Consider the following 16,143-nt stretch of genomic DNA (forward strand, 5'->3'; position numbering starts at 1 on the left):
AGTGAGAAATCTGCTTTAAGGCAAATTGAATCCAAAGCACATATTGATAGCTATTTGGAAACTTTCACATCCTGTTTCTGAAAGTATTTACTCTGATATGTTACCCTCTTCTGAATTAAAATCATGGAAGCAGGCTGGACATGGTGGCTCATGCCTATAATCCCAGCACTTTGAGAGACCAAGGTGGGCAGATCACCTGAGGTCAGGAGTTTGAGAGCAGCCTGGCCAACATGATGAAACCCAATCTCTACTAAAAATACAAAAAAATTAGCTGGGTGTGGTGGCGGGCACCTGTAGTCTCAGCTACTCAGGAGGCTGAGGCAGGAGAATTGCTTGAACCTGGGAGGTAGAGGTTACAGTGAGCCAAGATTGTACCACTGTACTCCAGGCTGGGTTGACAGAGAAAGACTCCATCTCTAAATAAATAAATAATAAAATGAAATAAAATCATGGAAGCAGTGACTAGCAGGAGCTCCCTTCTACCAGAAGTTTGAAAGAAGAATGGATGGGAAAGTGGTTTAGATACTGCTTTTGAAACTAAAAATCTGGAAAGGAAACCTATTCCTATCTTACTGTGTTTGGGATGTTTACAGGAATCTATTCAAAGTAAAAAAGAGTATTTGCGCATCAAGCTGATGGCAGAGCGAGAAGTGGGTTTATTTCATCAGCAGGTCCTGGCTCTCAGGCAGGCCCTGGCCAGGGCACAGGCCGACAGCGCGAGGATGTGGAAGCAGCAGGACAGCCAGGTATCTGAGCCTCAGAGCCTCTTCCTCGTTCCCTTTGCAGTTAACTCTGCAAAGCTGAACGTGGCCACCACACTTGGTGCTGTGGCTGCCAGGAGCAGTCACCAGAGCACCACAGCCTGAAGCCACACAGATGGCACAGCCTGGAAAAGATAGCCTGGACTTGGGCTTCCCTTCTCCTCTCTCCTCTCCAGCCCGGAAACCAAGGGCGGTGGCCAAAAGGCTATTGTTCTTACTCATATGTGGCTGAGAAAATATTACTCATAAGCAAGATCATTATCACATATGTGTGTGTGCGTGTGTGTCCATTTCTCTGAGGATCCTTTTGCTAGAGGCTGTCCTGGGATCCTGTGATCTAGGCCTCTGCCTTGAACACGGGCTTTCATGGGGCAAGCATGCTTGCAGTTGACAACAATCCTTGGCAAGTAGTGTGGTCCAGCCTTGCGGTATTATCCCCCACGCGAGACTCTGTCCTTTCCCAATGATCCATACTGTGTCTCACTTTCAGAAGTTACTGCTGTGCGATAGGGGCTGGCACCAAAATAAAGGCATTCTAAGCCTAAGCATTTCCTTACTGTGCCAACCCTGTGGGCATGAATGAAGCAGGGGGACTCTAGGTTTAGAGTGAGAACAGCTGAGCTGAAGTAACAGCCTGGGAAAGCTAGGCATATTTAAAGCATGAAATTTAATTTGTTCATGTTGGACCCTAATTCCTCCATGATTCTGCATCAGATGAGTTAACTATGTAAAGTACATTATAAACTGTAAAGTCATTATACAGATGTGAATAATAATATTAAGTATTGACCATCTAGTACTTAGGATAATACTTATTAGAAAAACTTTGGAACAGAACCAAATTATTTCTACCCTTATCCTTCTTTAACTATCTAGAATCTGACTTCCCCAGATTTTTGGCAGGGAAAACAGAGCCTAAATCAGAACCTCCTTTCTTCGCTCATTGTGTTTTTGGCATGGCCCCGTCTCCTTGGTGTTAAACGCTTCCACGGCTACCTCCTGACAAAGGCTCCACGACAATGTAAATGTTGTTTGTGCTAGATATGATTATCTGGTTAGTAACCTAACATACATATTATCAAATCTGGGTATTAAAAGACCAAATTATTTGCCCTGGCACTGCTGTACAGTGGGCGTGATCACGTGCCTGGCTTTTGGTGTCTGTTCTGCTTCCCTCTGACTGTCACTGCAGGGCTCACAGTGTAAATGCCAGGCTAGGCTAGATCCTGGTGCTCTTGCTAGCATAGGACAGAATCATTGGGCTGCATTTTCTAGAGCCCGGGAATACACCATGTAGTTGTGTCCCTGAGCCCCAAAGGAGGGGATGGTTATTATGCTGTCCAACCTCTCCCCTCTTCTGCTGAGAAGAAAGGCTCCCTGCCTCCTCCTTTCTTTTGGTGTTTTCCTGCCACAGGCTCAACTGCTGAAGGAGTTAGAACATAGAGTGACCCAGGAAGCTCTCACCCAGCAGCACCTGCATTTCATGAAAACATCCAGGATGGAGAAGCTCTTGGAAGATATGGGGCAAAAAGAACAGCAACTGCAGCTCCTTAGCAAAGAGGCTGAGAGGGCTTCTAAGCTGGGCCAACTGCAGCAGAAAAAAATGAAGAGGGACCTCCACCAGGTAAACCTCAGTAAGAGGGAGTGTCCAACCAGAGTGCACCTGGTGCCCCAGCGAGGGCTGCTGCATCCTTCCCCTGCGTGCCCATGCCTCTCTCCTGTCCCCCACAGCAGTGTTTCTCAACCTTTGTCACTTATAGGCAGCCCAGGAAAATGGTAGCATCTCTCCCCACAGTGTCTCCCCACACCACAGGGATTGCTGGGCAGACCATGGTGGCTTGGCTGCCTCAAGGCTCAGAATCTCAGCACCCCTGTAACCTACTGGAAAAACCTGTTGGTACCCAGCTCTCATCTTTGAACTAGGAATCTTTTAGAAAATTCCAAGAAGTAACCTGGAAAAGCAGCAAGTGTTAATGGAGGCTATGACAAGAAGATTTTATTCAAGTGTTTCAGGAACTGCAGAGATAAAAATGAAAGGCAAAAGCGGTTTGCAGATCCAATGTATTTTGTTAACTATACCTAACAACAAAGAAATAGAAGAGAATACTAGAATGTAGATGTGGATTAATACAAGTTTCAACAAAGCAGAAAACAATGTAATTCAATAAAAAAGGAAAAAGTAATTTCCAAAGCAGGCACCTCACACATATCCATTGAATGAGCAAATCACTGAATTCATTCATCAGAGGTAGAAGGGGATGGAAATTGAAAGACAAATTATTGATCAAGTGTTTTTTTTTTTTTTCTTTTTTTGAGACAGAGTCTCACTCTGTCACCCAGACTGGAGTGCAGTGGTGTAATCTTGGCTCACTGCAACCTCCACCTCCCAGATTCAAGCGATTCTCCCACCTCAGCCTCCTTTGTAGCCGGGGCTACAGGCATGAGCCACTATGCCCAGCTAATTTTTGTATTTTTAGTAGAGACGGGGTTTTACCACGTTGGCCTGGCTGGTCTCGAACTCCTGACCTCAGGTGATCTGCCTGCCTTGGCCTCCCAAAGTGCTGGGATTACAGGCATGAGCCACTGCGCCCAGCCCCTGGTCAAGTAAGTGCTCAAGGAAGAGATCAATAAGGAGGATTCTATCTACAAAAATGACAAAAAAAGACTAAAATTTGAATTGAGTAGAAGCTAAAGAAAATATTTATATAGAAATGGGGAGATAAAATGAGTAGCTTTAGAATAAAAATTAGAATTTCATTTTTTTTGCCTGAAAAGTAAACAAAAATATGACTGAACCTATTAGAAAACTTTGGCATCCCAATTTTGTGTTACAAGTTATGCTTTTCTAAAAGCCACCACAAAAACAGGGAAGTTCGTAGATTCATTTCTTCAAGGTTTTCTCTAGTTAATTATTTGTTTCATGGCAGAGATTCTAGAGGTGGTCAAAACAAGTATTTTGAGGTTTCTCTCAACAAATGTGCACTTTACCATATGTATGTATAAGCCATTGGCCCTTTGTAGAGTACACCTCCAGCTCTCCTGACAGCTCAAGTGTCCCTGCGCCTACCTACTCTAAACAGCAATCCTCAGCCAGCAAGACCCAAGCCCCCCACCCTCACCCCCCGACCCCTTCCAGCCAGAAGTGGCTTCTTTTATCTATCTCCAGCCTCTGACTCCATGGGCAGATATTCACTGTCTGACCTCGGAGAGCCTCAGTGTCCTAACCTGTTGCCTGCGCCTGGTTGAGGTCACTTATAGCAGGGGTTTCCAACCCCCGGGGCTGTGGACCGGCAGGGGTCCATAGCCTGTGAAACTGGGCTGCACAGCAGAAGATGAGCAGCTGACAGCATAACTGCCTGAGCTCCACCTCCTGTCAGACCAGCGGAGGCCTTTGATTCTCATAGGAGCACAAACCCTATTGTGAACTGCACATGTGAGGGATCTAGGTTGCCCGCTCCTTATGAGAATCTAGCTAGTGCCTGATGATCTGAGGTAGAACAGCTTCATCCTGAAACCATTTGCCCCCACCCCGTGGAAAAACTGTCTTCCATGAAACCGGTACCTGGTGCCAAAAAGGTTGGGGACCAGTGATTTAGAGCACAGGCCCTGGAGTGGAACTGAGTGGGTCATACCGCCGGCCCTCCAGCGGTGTGGCTTTGGGCAAGGTCTGTGGCCTCTCTATGCTTTGGTTTCTTCATCATTACAATGGAAACAATGTACTCACTTAATTTGGGGGATGATTAAATTAGGAAATTAGGTAATTCAAATAAAGCCCTTAAAACCAGGCCTAAAACAGGCATGCCTGTAGTCCCAGCTACTTGGGAGGCTGAGGCAGGAGGATCGCTTGAGCCCAGGAGTTCAAGCCTGCAATATTCCAGCCTGGGTGAAAGAGTAAGACCCTGTCTCCAAAAAATAAAAATAAAACATAAAAAGTAAAAAATTAACAAAAATAAACAGGCCAGGCGTGGTGGCTCACTCCTATAATCCCAGCACTTTGGGAGGCCAAGGTGGGAGGATTGCTTGGGCAACATGGTGAAACCCTGTTTCTACAGAAAATACAAAAATTAGCCAGGGGTGGTGGTGTGCATCTGTGGTCCCAGCTACTCGGAGGGCTGAGGTGGGAGGATCACTTGAACCTGGTTGCAGTGAGCCAAGATTGTGCCAATGCACTCCAGCCTGCATGACAGAGTGAGACTTTGTCTTAAAACAAACAACAGCAAAATCACGGTGTGATACATAGCTCTCAGTAAATGTTGGCTGTTTATATTTTTGTTGGGAATGTGAAGGTAGACAGCCTTGGAAACAGGTAGACAGACCTGGATTCAAATCCTAGCTGTGTGGCCTTGGGCAAGTCACTTCACCAGCCTCTGTGACATTGGGGTGAGTGACCTAATACAAGGAGGTCCTGAGGAAGCACGCTTCCTTGCTGGTGTTTCTCAGATTTCCTAGTGCCAGCCTGGCTCAGGAAATCTTGATATGTTTCCTTGGCACCAGCCTATAGGGAATGAGGATCATACACAAATATCTACAGTATGGAGAGGGACTTTGGACCTAGTTTATATTAGGAAGTTTTCCTAACTCTGGAGCTCTGGTAGTCTTCTGAAATTTAAACTATGCTTGGGGGCCGCCCGACATAAGGAAGAGCCCACTTTAACGTTTAGGGCAACACTATGCAGGGCCTTCTGGCCAGGTATGTACAGGCAGAGTGGGATGTACAACACACGTGGCTGAATGCTTGAGATTAGCACGTGTACTCATTTCCTAGGGTTGCCTTAATAAATTATCACAAACCAGGTGGCTTAATAGAATAAAAACGTATTCCTTCACAGCTCGGGAGGCCAGAAGCCTGAAACTAATGTGCTGGCAAGGCTGGTTCCTTTTGGAGGCTCTGAGGAAGAATCTGTTCCATGTCTCTTCTTAGTCACATTTTGGTCTCTGGCATTCCTCGGATTGTAGTTACCTCACTCCAATCCTGCCTCTGTCATCATGGAGCCTTCTTCCTATGTGCTCCTCTGAGTGTCTGTATCCTTATCCTATCTTCTTTATAAGGACAACAGTCATTAGATTCAGGGCTCACCTAAATCCAGTATGACCTCATCCTAACAAGTCCATCTACAAAGACCCTATTTCCAAATAAGGTCACATTCTGAGGTTCCAGGTAGACATGAAATTTGGGGGGTACTCTTCAAACCACTATAGTATATATTACTTTTCTACAAGTAAAAACAATTAGGAGATTATAAATTGAAAAAGCAATACCACCTGTGATCTGTGCAGATGAGATATACTTTGGACCCGGGCACTGTCTGGCTGGGGAGTGTGGGCTAGCCGTGCACGGGGAGAGCCATACAAGTCAATACAAAGGTTGCTTCTGGAGATGGGCTTGTCAGAACAGGGCATTCCTGGCAGATGCTGAGCTGAGAGCAGAGATCTAGGAGAGAGATCAAGTCTTTCCTCTGTTTGAAACTGTCCAGGGGCTCTGACAGGTCCTCATTGTAGATGCAGTGGCTGGGCCTCCAAGGCCCTGTGTGCACTGGGACCTCACTCCCCTCTTCCTCTACCTATCTGATGAAATAAACATGAAAGATATAACCTTGTGAATAAGTTCCTAGCTATTATAAGGTATAAGGGATTCCACGGACTGTTCCTTTTTGGTTAAGTTATTGGTCTTCCTGAAGTTCTTGATTCTCAGAAGGCTGAGTTCAGCCTAATCAGGACTTTAAGAGCCAGTTCTCTTTGCAGGGTAGCCTGGGACACCCATTCTCCCTAGGAACCCCCTGTGAACTGAGGAAATGAAAGTGAGCGCAAAGAATCTCTGCTTCTCATTTTCCCCTCAGATGAGAAGCCGGCTTGCCCAGGAGCACAGCGTGAAGCTGGATGCTCTCCAGCGTGTAGAAGAGCTGCAGGCTCAGCTTCATGATGCCCAGCAGTCAGCTGTCCCCACGGGCTCGTCAGGCGGTAAGAATACCCCTTGCTCTGGCTAGAAAACCCTTCCAGTCTCTGGGGTCTGAACTGAGGAGGGTCTCAGGGACTCAGGGAGGACCGAGTCAATAACTATCCAGTGGTTATTGAGTGGGTCCTCCACAATGTTTGTTGAATGACACATAAATGGATAAACCTTAATTCTGATTTACAGTCAAAACTTCCTACTTTAGTACCTTGGAGTACTGACATCCAACACTAAAAGGTTTCAGTCATAAAAAACTGGTCTTGGCTGGACACGGTGGCTCACGCCTGTAATCCCAGCACTTTGGGAGGCCGAGGTGGGCGGATCACGAGGTCAGGAGATTGCGACTATCCTGGCCAACATGGTGAAACCCTGTCTCTACTAAAAATACAAAAATTAGCTGGGTGTGGTGACACACACCTGTAATTCCAGCTACTCGGGAGGCTGAGGCAGGAGAATTGCTTGAACCCAGGAGTTGGAGGTTGCAGTGAGCTGAGATGGCGCCATTGCACTCCAGCCTGGTGACAGAGCGAGACTCCGTCTCAAACAAACACATACATACACACACACACACACACACAAAAACAAAAAAAAACAAAAAAACAAAAAAACTGGTCCCAGAACCAGTTCATTGGATTTTGAGACATCTTAATGCTTTGGGATACCAATGACCCCATTTCTCAGAGTTATTCATAAAGTACATAATGATTCTTGGGTGCTGGGGGTTTGGGGTGTCCTTGAAAATAACAATCAAAATAGCTCTCTGAGCAGTGCAGGCAGCATGGAGCCGAGGCCAGACCCCAGGATATCTCTAAACCAGCTTCCTCCTCTATAAGATGAGGACTAAATACATTCTAAGTTCTCTTCTAGAAACTATTAGAAATATCACCAAACATCACTAACCATGATTGGCCTGTTGTTATGATTGGCCATGTCTCTTCTTTCCTGTTCTGCACATAGCCTGGTAGTTGAGTATACGGGCTTTGGAGTGAAAAAGCCAGAATTCCGGCCCTGGCTCTGTCACTGCTAGCTGCATGACCTTAGACAGACCTTAATTAGCCTCTCTGTAAAATGGGAATACTCACCTCAAAGGCTTGCTCTGAGATTAAATGAAATAATTCCTGACACCTTAGTATAGTGGCACTTAGTAATTGTGCAAGTGTTGGTTACTATACTTGCATACATGTGTTTAGCCCTTTATCTGTGTTTCCTTTTGGCTACTTTCCAGCGTGAATGAGCTGAGGAAACACAGCCTTTCAGGAGCACAAAGTCACAGATGAAATTACTTTGGTTTACTAAGAGCAGAGCTGGACTTGGCAGTAGAGCTCACAGGGCCCTCCTTCCTGCCTCTGGGTTGCTGCCTGGACCTGACATTGGGAGCTGGTGTCCCCCGCCCCAGCTACTGGTTGTTGCTGCTGCCCCAGCCCCAACACAAAGGGCGTCAAGAGCACACAAGGGCCCTACTTTGGCACCTGACCCTATGTAGTTCTGTACCTTACACTGTCTTCTCCATGTGCCAGGGGATTTTTTCCTTCTCTCCCTTTCACCTCTGCCTGCAGCCTAGCCAAGCATCTTTCTAATCCCTTCCTGGGATAATGTGTCCTAGTGAACTGCCATCTATGTCCTCCAGCACCTGCCTATTGTGAAGGAGAACCAGAGTGACACACGAGGCAGGTGGGGGAGACCCTAATTCCCAGGATTGGGGCGGGAGCAGGAGGGGGAAGGAAGCTTCTTTCCCAGGAAGTAGAGGTAGAGGTTACTCCTGGGCCTCAGCCCCATTCTGTTCCCCTGTGCAGGGAGAGGAGGGGTTTGAGGGCACGGTCAGCTATCACCCATACTGTTAATGCTAAGCAGTAAAAGTCAGCCATATTCCCACTCCTCCTTCCTCTGCTGGTGCCCAACTGGAGTCTCAAAGTGACCCAGGGGTCTTCTGCAGCAGCAGCCACGGCAGCATCCCTGCCTCCCATGTTGGAAGCATAGGTGCACTCAAAGGGCGAGCTCTCTTTCCTTACCATTAACGTGATTCCCCTAGGATTTTGCAACTCCTGAGAAATGAAGATTTTTTTCTAAATCAATTATTTTAGAAATGCTTAAGAAAAAAATGAAATCACTTGGCTCATAAAACTGTAAAATGTTGAGAGGAGGCCTGGCTAAAAGTAGCTTCATCAAGGTTTGAACTACTTCATGAGGACTGCTTTCACTCTCTCCATCTCTGGCTCTGAGGAGGCTGGGAGCAGAAAAGAAGCAAGGCTCTTTGGAAGCAAGATGGCAGCCACCTCTGTAGCTTCCGTCTCTGTTCATGCTCAGCATGGCAGGAGCAGGGTATGGAGATGGGACAGTTAAAAAGAATTAGGCTCTGCCTGGACTGACTTGGGTCATGTTGCCAATTTTGAACAAATTAGTGGAGCCACAGACTAAGATGTCTGGTTGGCTTAGGCCCAGCTTACCTGCTCCTCCACTGGAGCTGAGGGTTGGGTCTGCTTGCTCTCTCCTCCTCTCTGCAGCAACTGTTTTAAATCTGCCTTGTCTCCTCAGACCTTCATACACTCCACCCAACCCCTCATCCTTTCATCTCCCACTTCACAGAGAAATTAGAAACCCTCAGACAGGAATGCCATCTTCTCCCTGTCTCCCAGCCCACCTACATCTGTACTCTGCTGTTTCTCCTTCCCTCCTGTGAACATAGAAAGGATGTCCCTTTTCTTCCCCAGGCCAATCCTTATGTAAAGGGCCCATCTGCTGCTACCTTCTCAGGGGCCTTGAACTATCTGCTTCTTTTCTACATACTTGATTTCCCATCCATGCATCCCTCTAATCTTGCAACCAACAATTACTTATTGATCATGGATGTGCCAGGATCATAAAATCCACTGTAAAATAGCTCCCCCCCGGCCCTGCTGCCTTGACAACATATTCCTTCCCCTGCCACTGGTCTTTCTCTTCTCAGTCAGACTTCTAAGAAGAGCTGCCTATACTCACTTTCGTGATTCACCGCACTTAATTTCTCTCAGGTTTTGCCATTCTCAACTTGTGGCTTCCAAATGTTGCTCACTACCTCATGGTCCAAGACTACTGCTTATGCTTTCTGGCCAATAGGAAGGAGGAAGGCAACAAAAAGGGCCCACCCCTCCCTTGAAGCTTGAAGAATGCTTCCTGGAAGTCACTTGTGACACTTCTGCATACATCCCATTGGCCAGCACTTAGCCCCAAGACCACACAAAGGAGACTAGGAAATGTAGTTTTTATTCTAGGAGGCTGCATGAACAAAAAATGTGAGGTCTATTTCTAAGAAGAGAGGGGAGATTCGCAATTGGGGGCCAAGAATAGGTCTCTACCACACCACCGGCAATCTGATTTTTCTTACCACCATTTCATTGCAGTTGCTCTTGCCAAGATCACCTTCACTTCTGTCTCCAAGTCCAAAGGACATTGCTGAGTTCTGACTGATTTCATGTCTCAGCAGCATTTGAAATAGCTGACCACACCCTTCTCCCATTTATTCCCCTGGCACTGTTCCTTATGGTTTTTCTCTTCCTCTGGCTGCTTTTTCTATCTCCTTTTCTAGTTCCGCCTACTGTATCCAACCTCTAAACACTGAAGTTGTTCAGTAATCTTTCTGGCCCCTTCTTCTCTCACCTCACATTGTCTCCAGATAATTGCATATTTCCCACAGCTTTAATCATTGTTTACTAAGTCTACCTCTGCAGCTCAAAACTCTCCTCTGAGCTGTAGACCCATATATCCAGTGACCCATATATCCAGTGAATAATGTCTACGTTCATGTGTCTCAGGCTCACAAGTTCAACAGGAATGGAACCTGTCTTCCTATCCTCCTCCCTTCCTACTTTTGGGGTGGGGGAGATGCTCTTTCAGCAAATGGTAGTGCCAAATATCCAGCTGCTTAAGCCAGAAATTTGGGAGCTATTCTTTGTCACCCTGCAAATCTGGTTAATTCCCAACTCCTACTAAATTGAGTAGCTCTCAGTCTATCCGCTTCTACCTACCATAGTCCAAGTCTCTTGTCACCTCCTTCACTTTTACTTGGTCATGCGACTATTGGGCAAAAAACTCTCCAAGTTTTGACATATTTGCTCAAAATTGATGAAGCTGAAAAATAAGCTGAGTGAGATGCCAATTTTAAGCCCTAAATTTTATGAATTAAATCTAGATACAGGAATTTGAGGTTCTAGTGAGCTATGTTCGTGCCACTGCACTCCAGCCTGGGCAACAGAGTGTGGCCCCCCACTCTCAAAAAAATAAAAAATAAAAATAATCTAGGTTTATCCATTGCAACCAGAGATATAATTTAACATTTTTAACTTTATAGACCTTATATCCCAGGCTCAGTACTCCCCAACTTCTGCTTCCACATCATCCAGATACTCCCAGCAACGCTTTTTAAAGACTAATCTCAAAGGCAGTAAAATAACAAGATGGATTCAAAGGCCACAGACTGTAAGTAATAATAAGATTGGTTACATGCATTAAACAATAAAGCCTTACTATTTGATTTCATGGTTTTTGGGTCACTTCAGACTTACATTAGAAAAATTATGTATCAGGAGCTTATGTAGATGCCTTGAATCTGGATAAGAAAATTCTGATGTTGAAATAATCCTATAATAGGACCTTCTAAATTACAAGTCAATAAATGGGTGTGGAATCAGTACCAACACCTTGCTGTGTTCCATCTCTGAATTTCTTTTTTCCCCCAATCATCTTCAACAATTAACTAGCAGCATCAGACTCCTTATCTGAATTCCCCAACAGAGCAGAAATAGTTTCGGAAGTCATTTTAAAACACGTGAGAAATCTACCCTCCAAGAAAATTCTTGGGATGCAGATTAGCATGTATTTGAAGAACTCATAAAATGTTTCAGTTTTTAGTTTATGTAAAACAACATATACTTCCTCTTCCACTGCCTCCTCTCTACCGCTTTAATAAGTATTTTACTCTTTGCTCCATTTTCTTTCAGAATCCCTTCTAGAGATTCACATATCTAATCAACATATTTAAGAATTCCTGGCTGGGCACAGTGGCTCACACCTGTAATCCCAGCACTTTGGGAGGCCGAGGCAGGCAGATCACCTGAGGCCAGGAGTTTGAGACCAGCCTGGCCAACATGGTGAAACACTCTCTATGAAAAATACAAAAATTAGCTGGGCATAGTGGCGGGCGCCTGTAATCCCAGCTACTCGGGAGGCTGAGGAAGGAGAATCGCTTGAACCTGGGAGGCAGAGGTTGCGGTGAGCTGAGATTGCGCCATTGCACTCCAGCCTGGGCAATAAGAGTGAGACTTCATCTCAAAAAAAAAAAAAAAAAAAAAAAAAAAGAATTCTTTCCCATTACCTGATGAAAAATTAAGAGGAAAAGATTTAATCATTCCTTCAGAGAAAAGTATGCCATTCCAAGTCATTTGATGGTGTAATTCTGCAGCTGATGGTCTAGTTATAAGGATCAAAAGTTTCAAGATTTCTAAACATGCAGTTAAGAAGGGGGAAAGACAGGTTGGGAAGATACCCAAACGCCATCTTGACCAAGTGAGGGCCACATTACTAATGTCCACCATTGCTTGACTCACCAATCTCTGTGCAGTCATCTTTCTTGAAAATGTGAAATTGTATTATATGTCTATGTTTCTGCAAAAGACTTTTTCAAAAAGAAGCAAAGTTCACTTTGTATGTGTGGGATCACAAGGGCTTTCAAGAATCACTTCATCTCCATTTCACCCTGAAAGCTGCAAGTACCATGGGGGTGTTGGTGATCGTGACTTGTTGAAAAGGCTGCTAAGCAGATAAGTGCATTAGTGAAAATTTATTATATTTGAGAGATTCAGAAGGGTGATGGTCTAAGGCTAATTGATGAACATTGCCCTACCAAGTAAATAAACCCTACAGTGAAGTGTCTTGTGGGCCCATTGGCCCAGTGGCTATGTACAATATGGGAACCCCAAACAAAAAACCTCAAGGCCAGGGAAGGTACACAGTTAGCTGGAACTTCAGATCTCAGGTCTGACTTCTTAAGCAAGGCCTATGAGACAAGTCAGATAAATACTGATTGAAGAGGAATTTATACATGGCTGAAATGTAAGAATACAGTTAATTTTCTAAAAATTAGCCCTGCACTAACACAAATGATAAAAAATTAAGGAATTTTTAGATTACTTGAAATATGAGCTGTGTTTTCTTCCTTAACTGGAAATGGCTGTCAATTGCTGGATTCATACTTGACCAATTCCCTTTAGGACAAGTGGCAAAATACAGACAAGAAGGCATACTATATGGCCTAACCCAGACTGAATCAATGATCTTGGTCTCATTAATAACAGTGACTTTTTATGATGCTATAACAAGAATTATTCACCGTGTTCTTAATAAACACCAATATCTACTTATATTACAGGTACCTATTAAACACAAAAAAAAGGATTGACGATGTTTTCCTACCCAATATGGCAGAAAATGTTCAACTGACAGCTTTTCAGGTTCAAACAGCTCCATCCAGATTCCCATTTAGAGCTGACTGGTGATTGTATCTTCTTTTTCCAACCTTTATTTCTATGAGTATTTGAATGAATAAAAATGACTCCAAATGCCATTAAACCTCTTATTTAATTTTATGTATGAAATTCTCTTATCTGTACTTGGAAGACAGGGTTGAAGGACTAAGATGATTACATCTTAAACCAACCCCAGGTGAAGTAGGGGTTGGTCCTAGACTTTAAAACCTAAGCATTGATTTGCATTTCTACAAGCTAGCCTTTGCCTCTGGTCAACCAGCAGCCTCTAAATACGAATTCTAGAGTTAGGACAGTTAAGATGGAGGCCCTTGCTTCTAAGCAGTGTTTACTAACAAGTAAAAAACCAAAGTATGTTAATAGAGATTAACACAAATGAACGTCAAAGCATTTGTTTCACTTAGAAAACAAATTTGCCATCCTCTATTAACAATCTTTTCATTCTTCCTACAAATGCCAAAGACTTCCTCAGACTTCTTTAGTATAAAGTCCTAATCCAAGTCCTTTGTTCAGACAAGAAAATCTGTCTTGTGTAAAGCAATTAATAAACAGATGAATGGAACAGAGCAGAGAAACATATTTACATGCATAAATTTATATATGATATACATGGCTTTTCAAACTAAAGAGAACATGGAGGCTATTTGGAATAAATTAAATCATCACCTTACCCCATACACTATAAATTCCAAATGGATTAAAGATCTAAATCCACATACGTACACATGCATACATAGACACACATGCCACACATGCACAAACTGATTTTTTAAACAGAATATAAAAGCCAATAGGAAAATTGATAACTTTGATATCAGAACTAAAACTTCAGTATGATATACTGTATCAGTTATCAACTTATATCTCAGCTCCAAATTCATTCTTTAGTGGCTGTTCTGCAATAACAAATATGGACCCTATAAATATTTCCTCTTTGCCAACTGGCAAGAAGTTAAGCTTCGTCAGTAGAGGGTGCTGGAGGGACCCTGTAGGAGGTGGCAGGGTTTTTTTCCAGGTTACCTTGTGCTCCTCTAGGCAGGCTCTTGCAGTGTGCATGGCTTCTGCAGCACCAGGTTCTTGTAGTATATACAGCTTCTGCAGCGCCTGGCTCCAGTGATGCATGTAGCTCCATGGTAGAGTGCCACTTGCATGGCATCTCCTGTGACGGGTCCCCTCCAGCACCTGTTTGAATAGCTTTGCAGTCTCTGTGAATTTCTCAGTCATCCAATAAGCTTTGGCCAGATCCTCTCCAATGAGGTCTGGATCTCAGCCCTGAAGGGTAGTGGCTGGTCCCTACATCCCCTATCCTTGTATTCTTTAGAGTTCTCTTTATTGCTTACAAGCAGTATGCCAATCCTTTGTTATAGTTAATAATTCTTTATATCAAACTTTCCCTGTTTGAATTACTGTGTGCTTTCCGTCTCCTGATTGGCCCATGACTGATACAGAACTGGTACCAGGAGCAGGGTGTTCCCAGAGGATAGACCTACTATGGTTTGAATGTTTGGCCTCTCCAAAACTCATGTTAAAATTTAATCCCCAATGTGGCAGTACCGAAAGGCGAGACCTTTAAGAGGTGATTGGGTCATGAAGACTCTGCCCTTATGAATGGATTAATCCATTCATGGATTAATGGATTTGTGGGTTGTTAAATTAGTGGACTATCATGGGAGTGGGACTGGTGGCTTTATAAGAAAGGAAGACTTGGGCTAGCATGCTCAGCTCCCTCACCATGTGATACCCTGTGCTGCCTCAGGTCTCCGTGGAGGGTCCCCACCAGCAAGAAGGCTCTTACCATATGTGCCTCCTCAACCTTAGACTTCCCAGCCTCCATAACTTTAAGAAATAAATTCCTTTTCTTCCCAAATTTCCCCATTTCAGGTATTATGTTATAAACAACAGAAAATGTACTGAAACAGAACACAGATGGAATTTGGGATTTGGTTGGTTGCAACCTTAGGCTTGAACACAGTGCTAAGCCAATAGGAAACTGGAATGTTAGTATTCTTTGCATGCAGTGGCATCACAATCACGTTATATTACCTGTGGCAGACTGTGCTAAAGTACCTGCTGAAGCATGTGCCTTTGGAGCCTAAATTGCTACTACATTGACTATCATGGTAGTCATGCTGACTATAGAGACTGTGGTGTGAGGTGGATTTTTTTGAATGCACTTCAGCACTTCTGGAAGAAAATGACAAGTCATGACCTTTAATTCTAGGCTTAATTCATCGTCTGAAACCAGAGAGCTTCCATGATACCCCTAAATGTATCTCTTATTTCTCATAGTCACAGGGATAATATTGCTAAAAGTCAAGCACAAATTTTTATTAGGGGCATGCTAAATTACAATGACAGTTGTATTTACAAGCTCATCAAGTTTCTCATTGCCATTGAGATGGGCCCTGTGATTTCAATGAAGAAAATGCAATTCCAAAGTGGAAGAGCGAAGTGGCAGGCTTTAACTGGCAAAAGACAAGGTGGGCACATCCATTATAAAGGGCAATAGGGATGTATCAGTAGTGAGAATCCCTTGGCCTGCAGAGATCTTTGGTAGTTAATGTGTCCCCAGGTATGAAATCATATGAAATCATAGATTGCTTAATGTATATAACAGAAATTGCTTAATGTATGTAACAGATTGCTTAATGTATATAACTGAAAATTGCTTAATGTATATAACAGAAAAATCTATAGGTCTAGTAGCCAAAACTTGAGTCACCACAGTGAAGAGTCACAGCCTCTGACCCAGGTTCCAGATTTAAGTCAATTCAGAGACCAGAGGCCCTTGACCAAAGGGGAGGATGGATCTCCTTGAGGAAGGACCCTTCACTGCTGCAGGTTCATGTTATACATCTTCTTCCAAACCGTTCCCTAAGGGACCGGCAATCTTTTTCTTAAATTACTGTTCTTCAGA

The 16,143-nt window shown here is 44.0% G+C and overlaps 1 protein-coding gene across 1 annotated transcript in view; it reads left to right on the forward strand.

Annotated features, from left to right (window-relative positions):
- LOC100454179 (coiled-coil domain-containing protein 162) overlaps positions 1 to 13,306 on the forward strand; it is a 46,967-nt gene extending 33,661 nt beyond the window's left edge. Inside the window, 6 exon segments of the mRNA XM_054557994.2 lie at positions 594 to 746; positions 2,176 to 2,385; positions 6,599 to 6,719; positions 11,036 to 11,163; positions 13,112 to 13,126; positions 13,128 to 13,306. Of these exon segments, the coding sequence (XP_054413969.1) occupies positions 594 to 746; positions 2,176 to 2,385; positions 6,599 to 6,719; positions 11,036 to 11,163; positions 13,112 to 13,126; positions 13,128 to 13,238 (738 nt within the window). The 3' untranslated portion in view covers positions 13,239 to 13,306.
- The last annotated feature ends 2,837 nt before the right edge of the window (positions 13,307 to 16,143 follow it).

This window comes from Pongo abelii, chromosome 5 (genome assembly GCF_028885655.2).
Source record: "Pongo abelii isolate AG06213 chromosome 5, NHGRI_mPonAbe1-v2.0_pri, whole genome shotgun sequence".
NCBI classification, from domain to species: Eukaryota; Metazoa; Chordata; class Mammalia; order Primates; family Hominidae; genus Pongo; species Pongo abelii.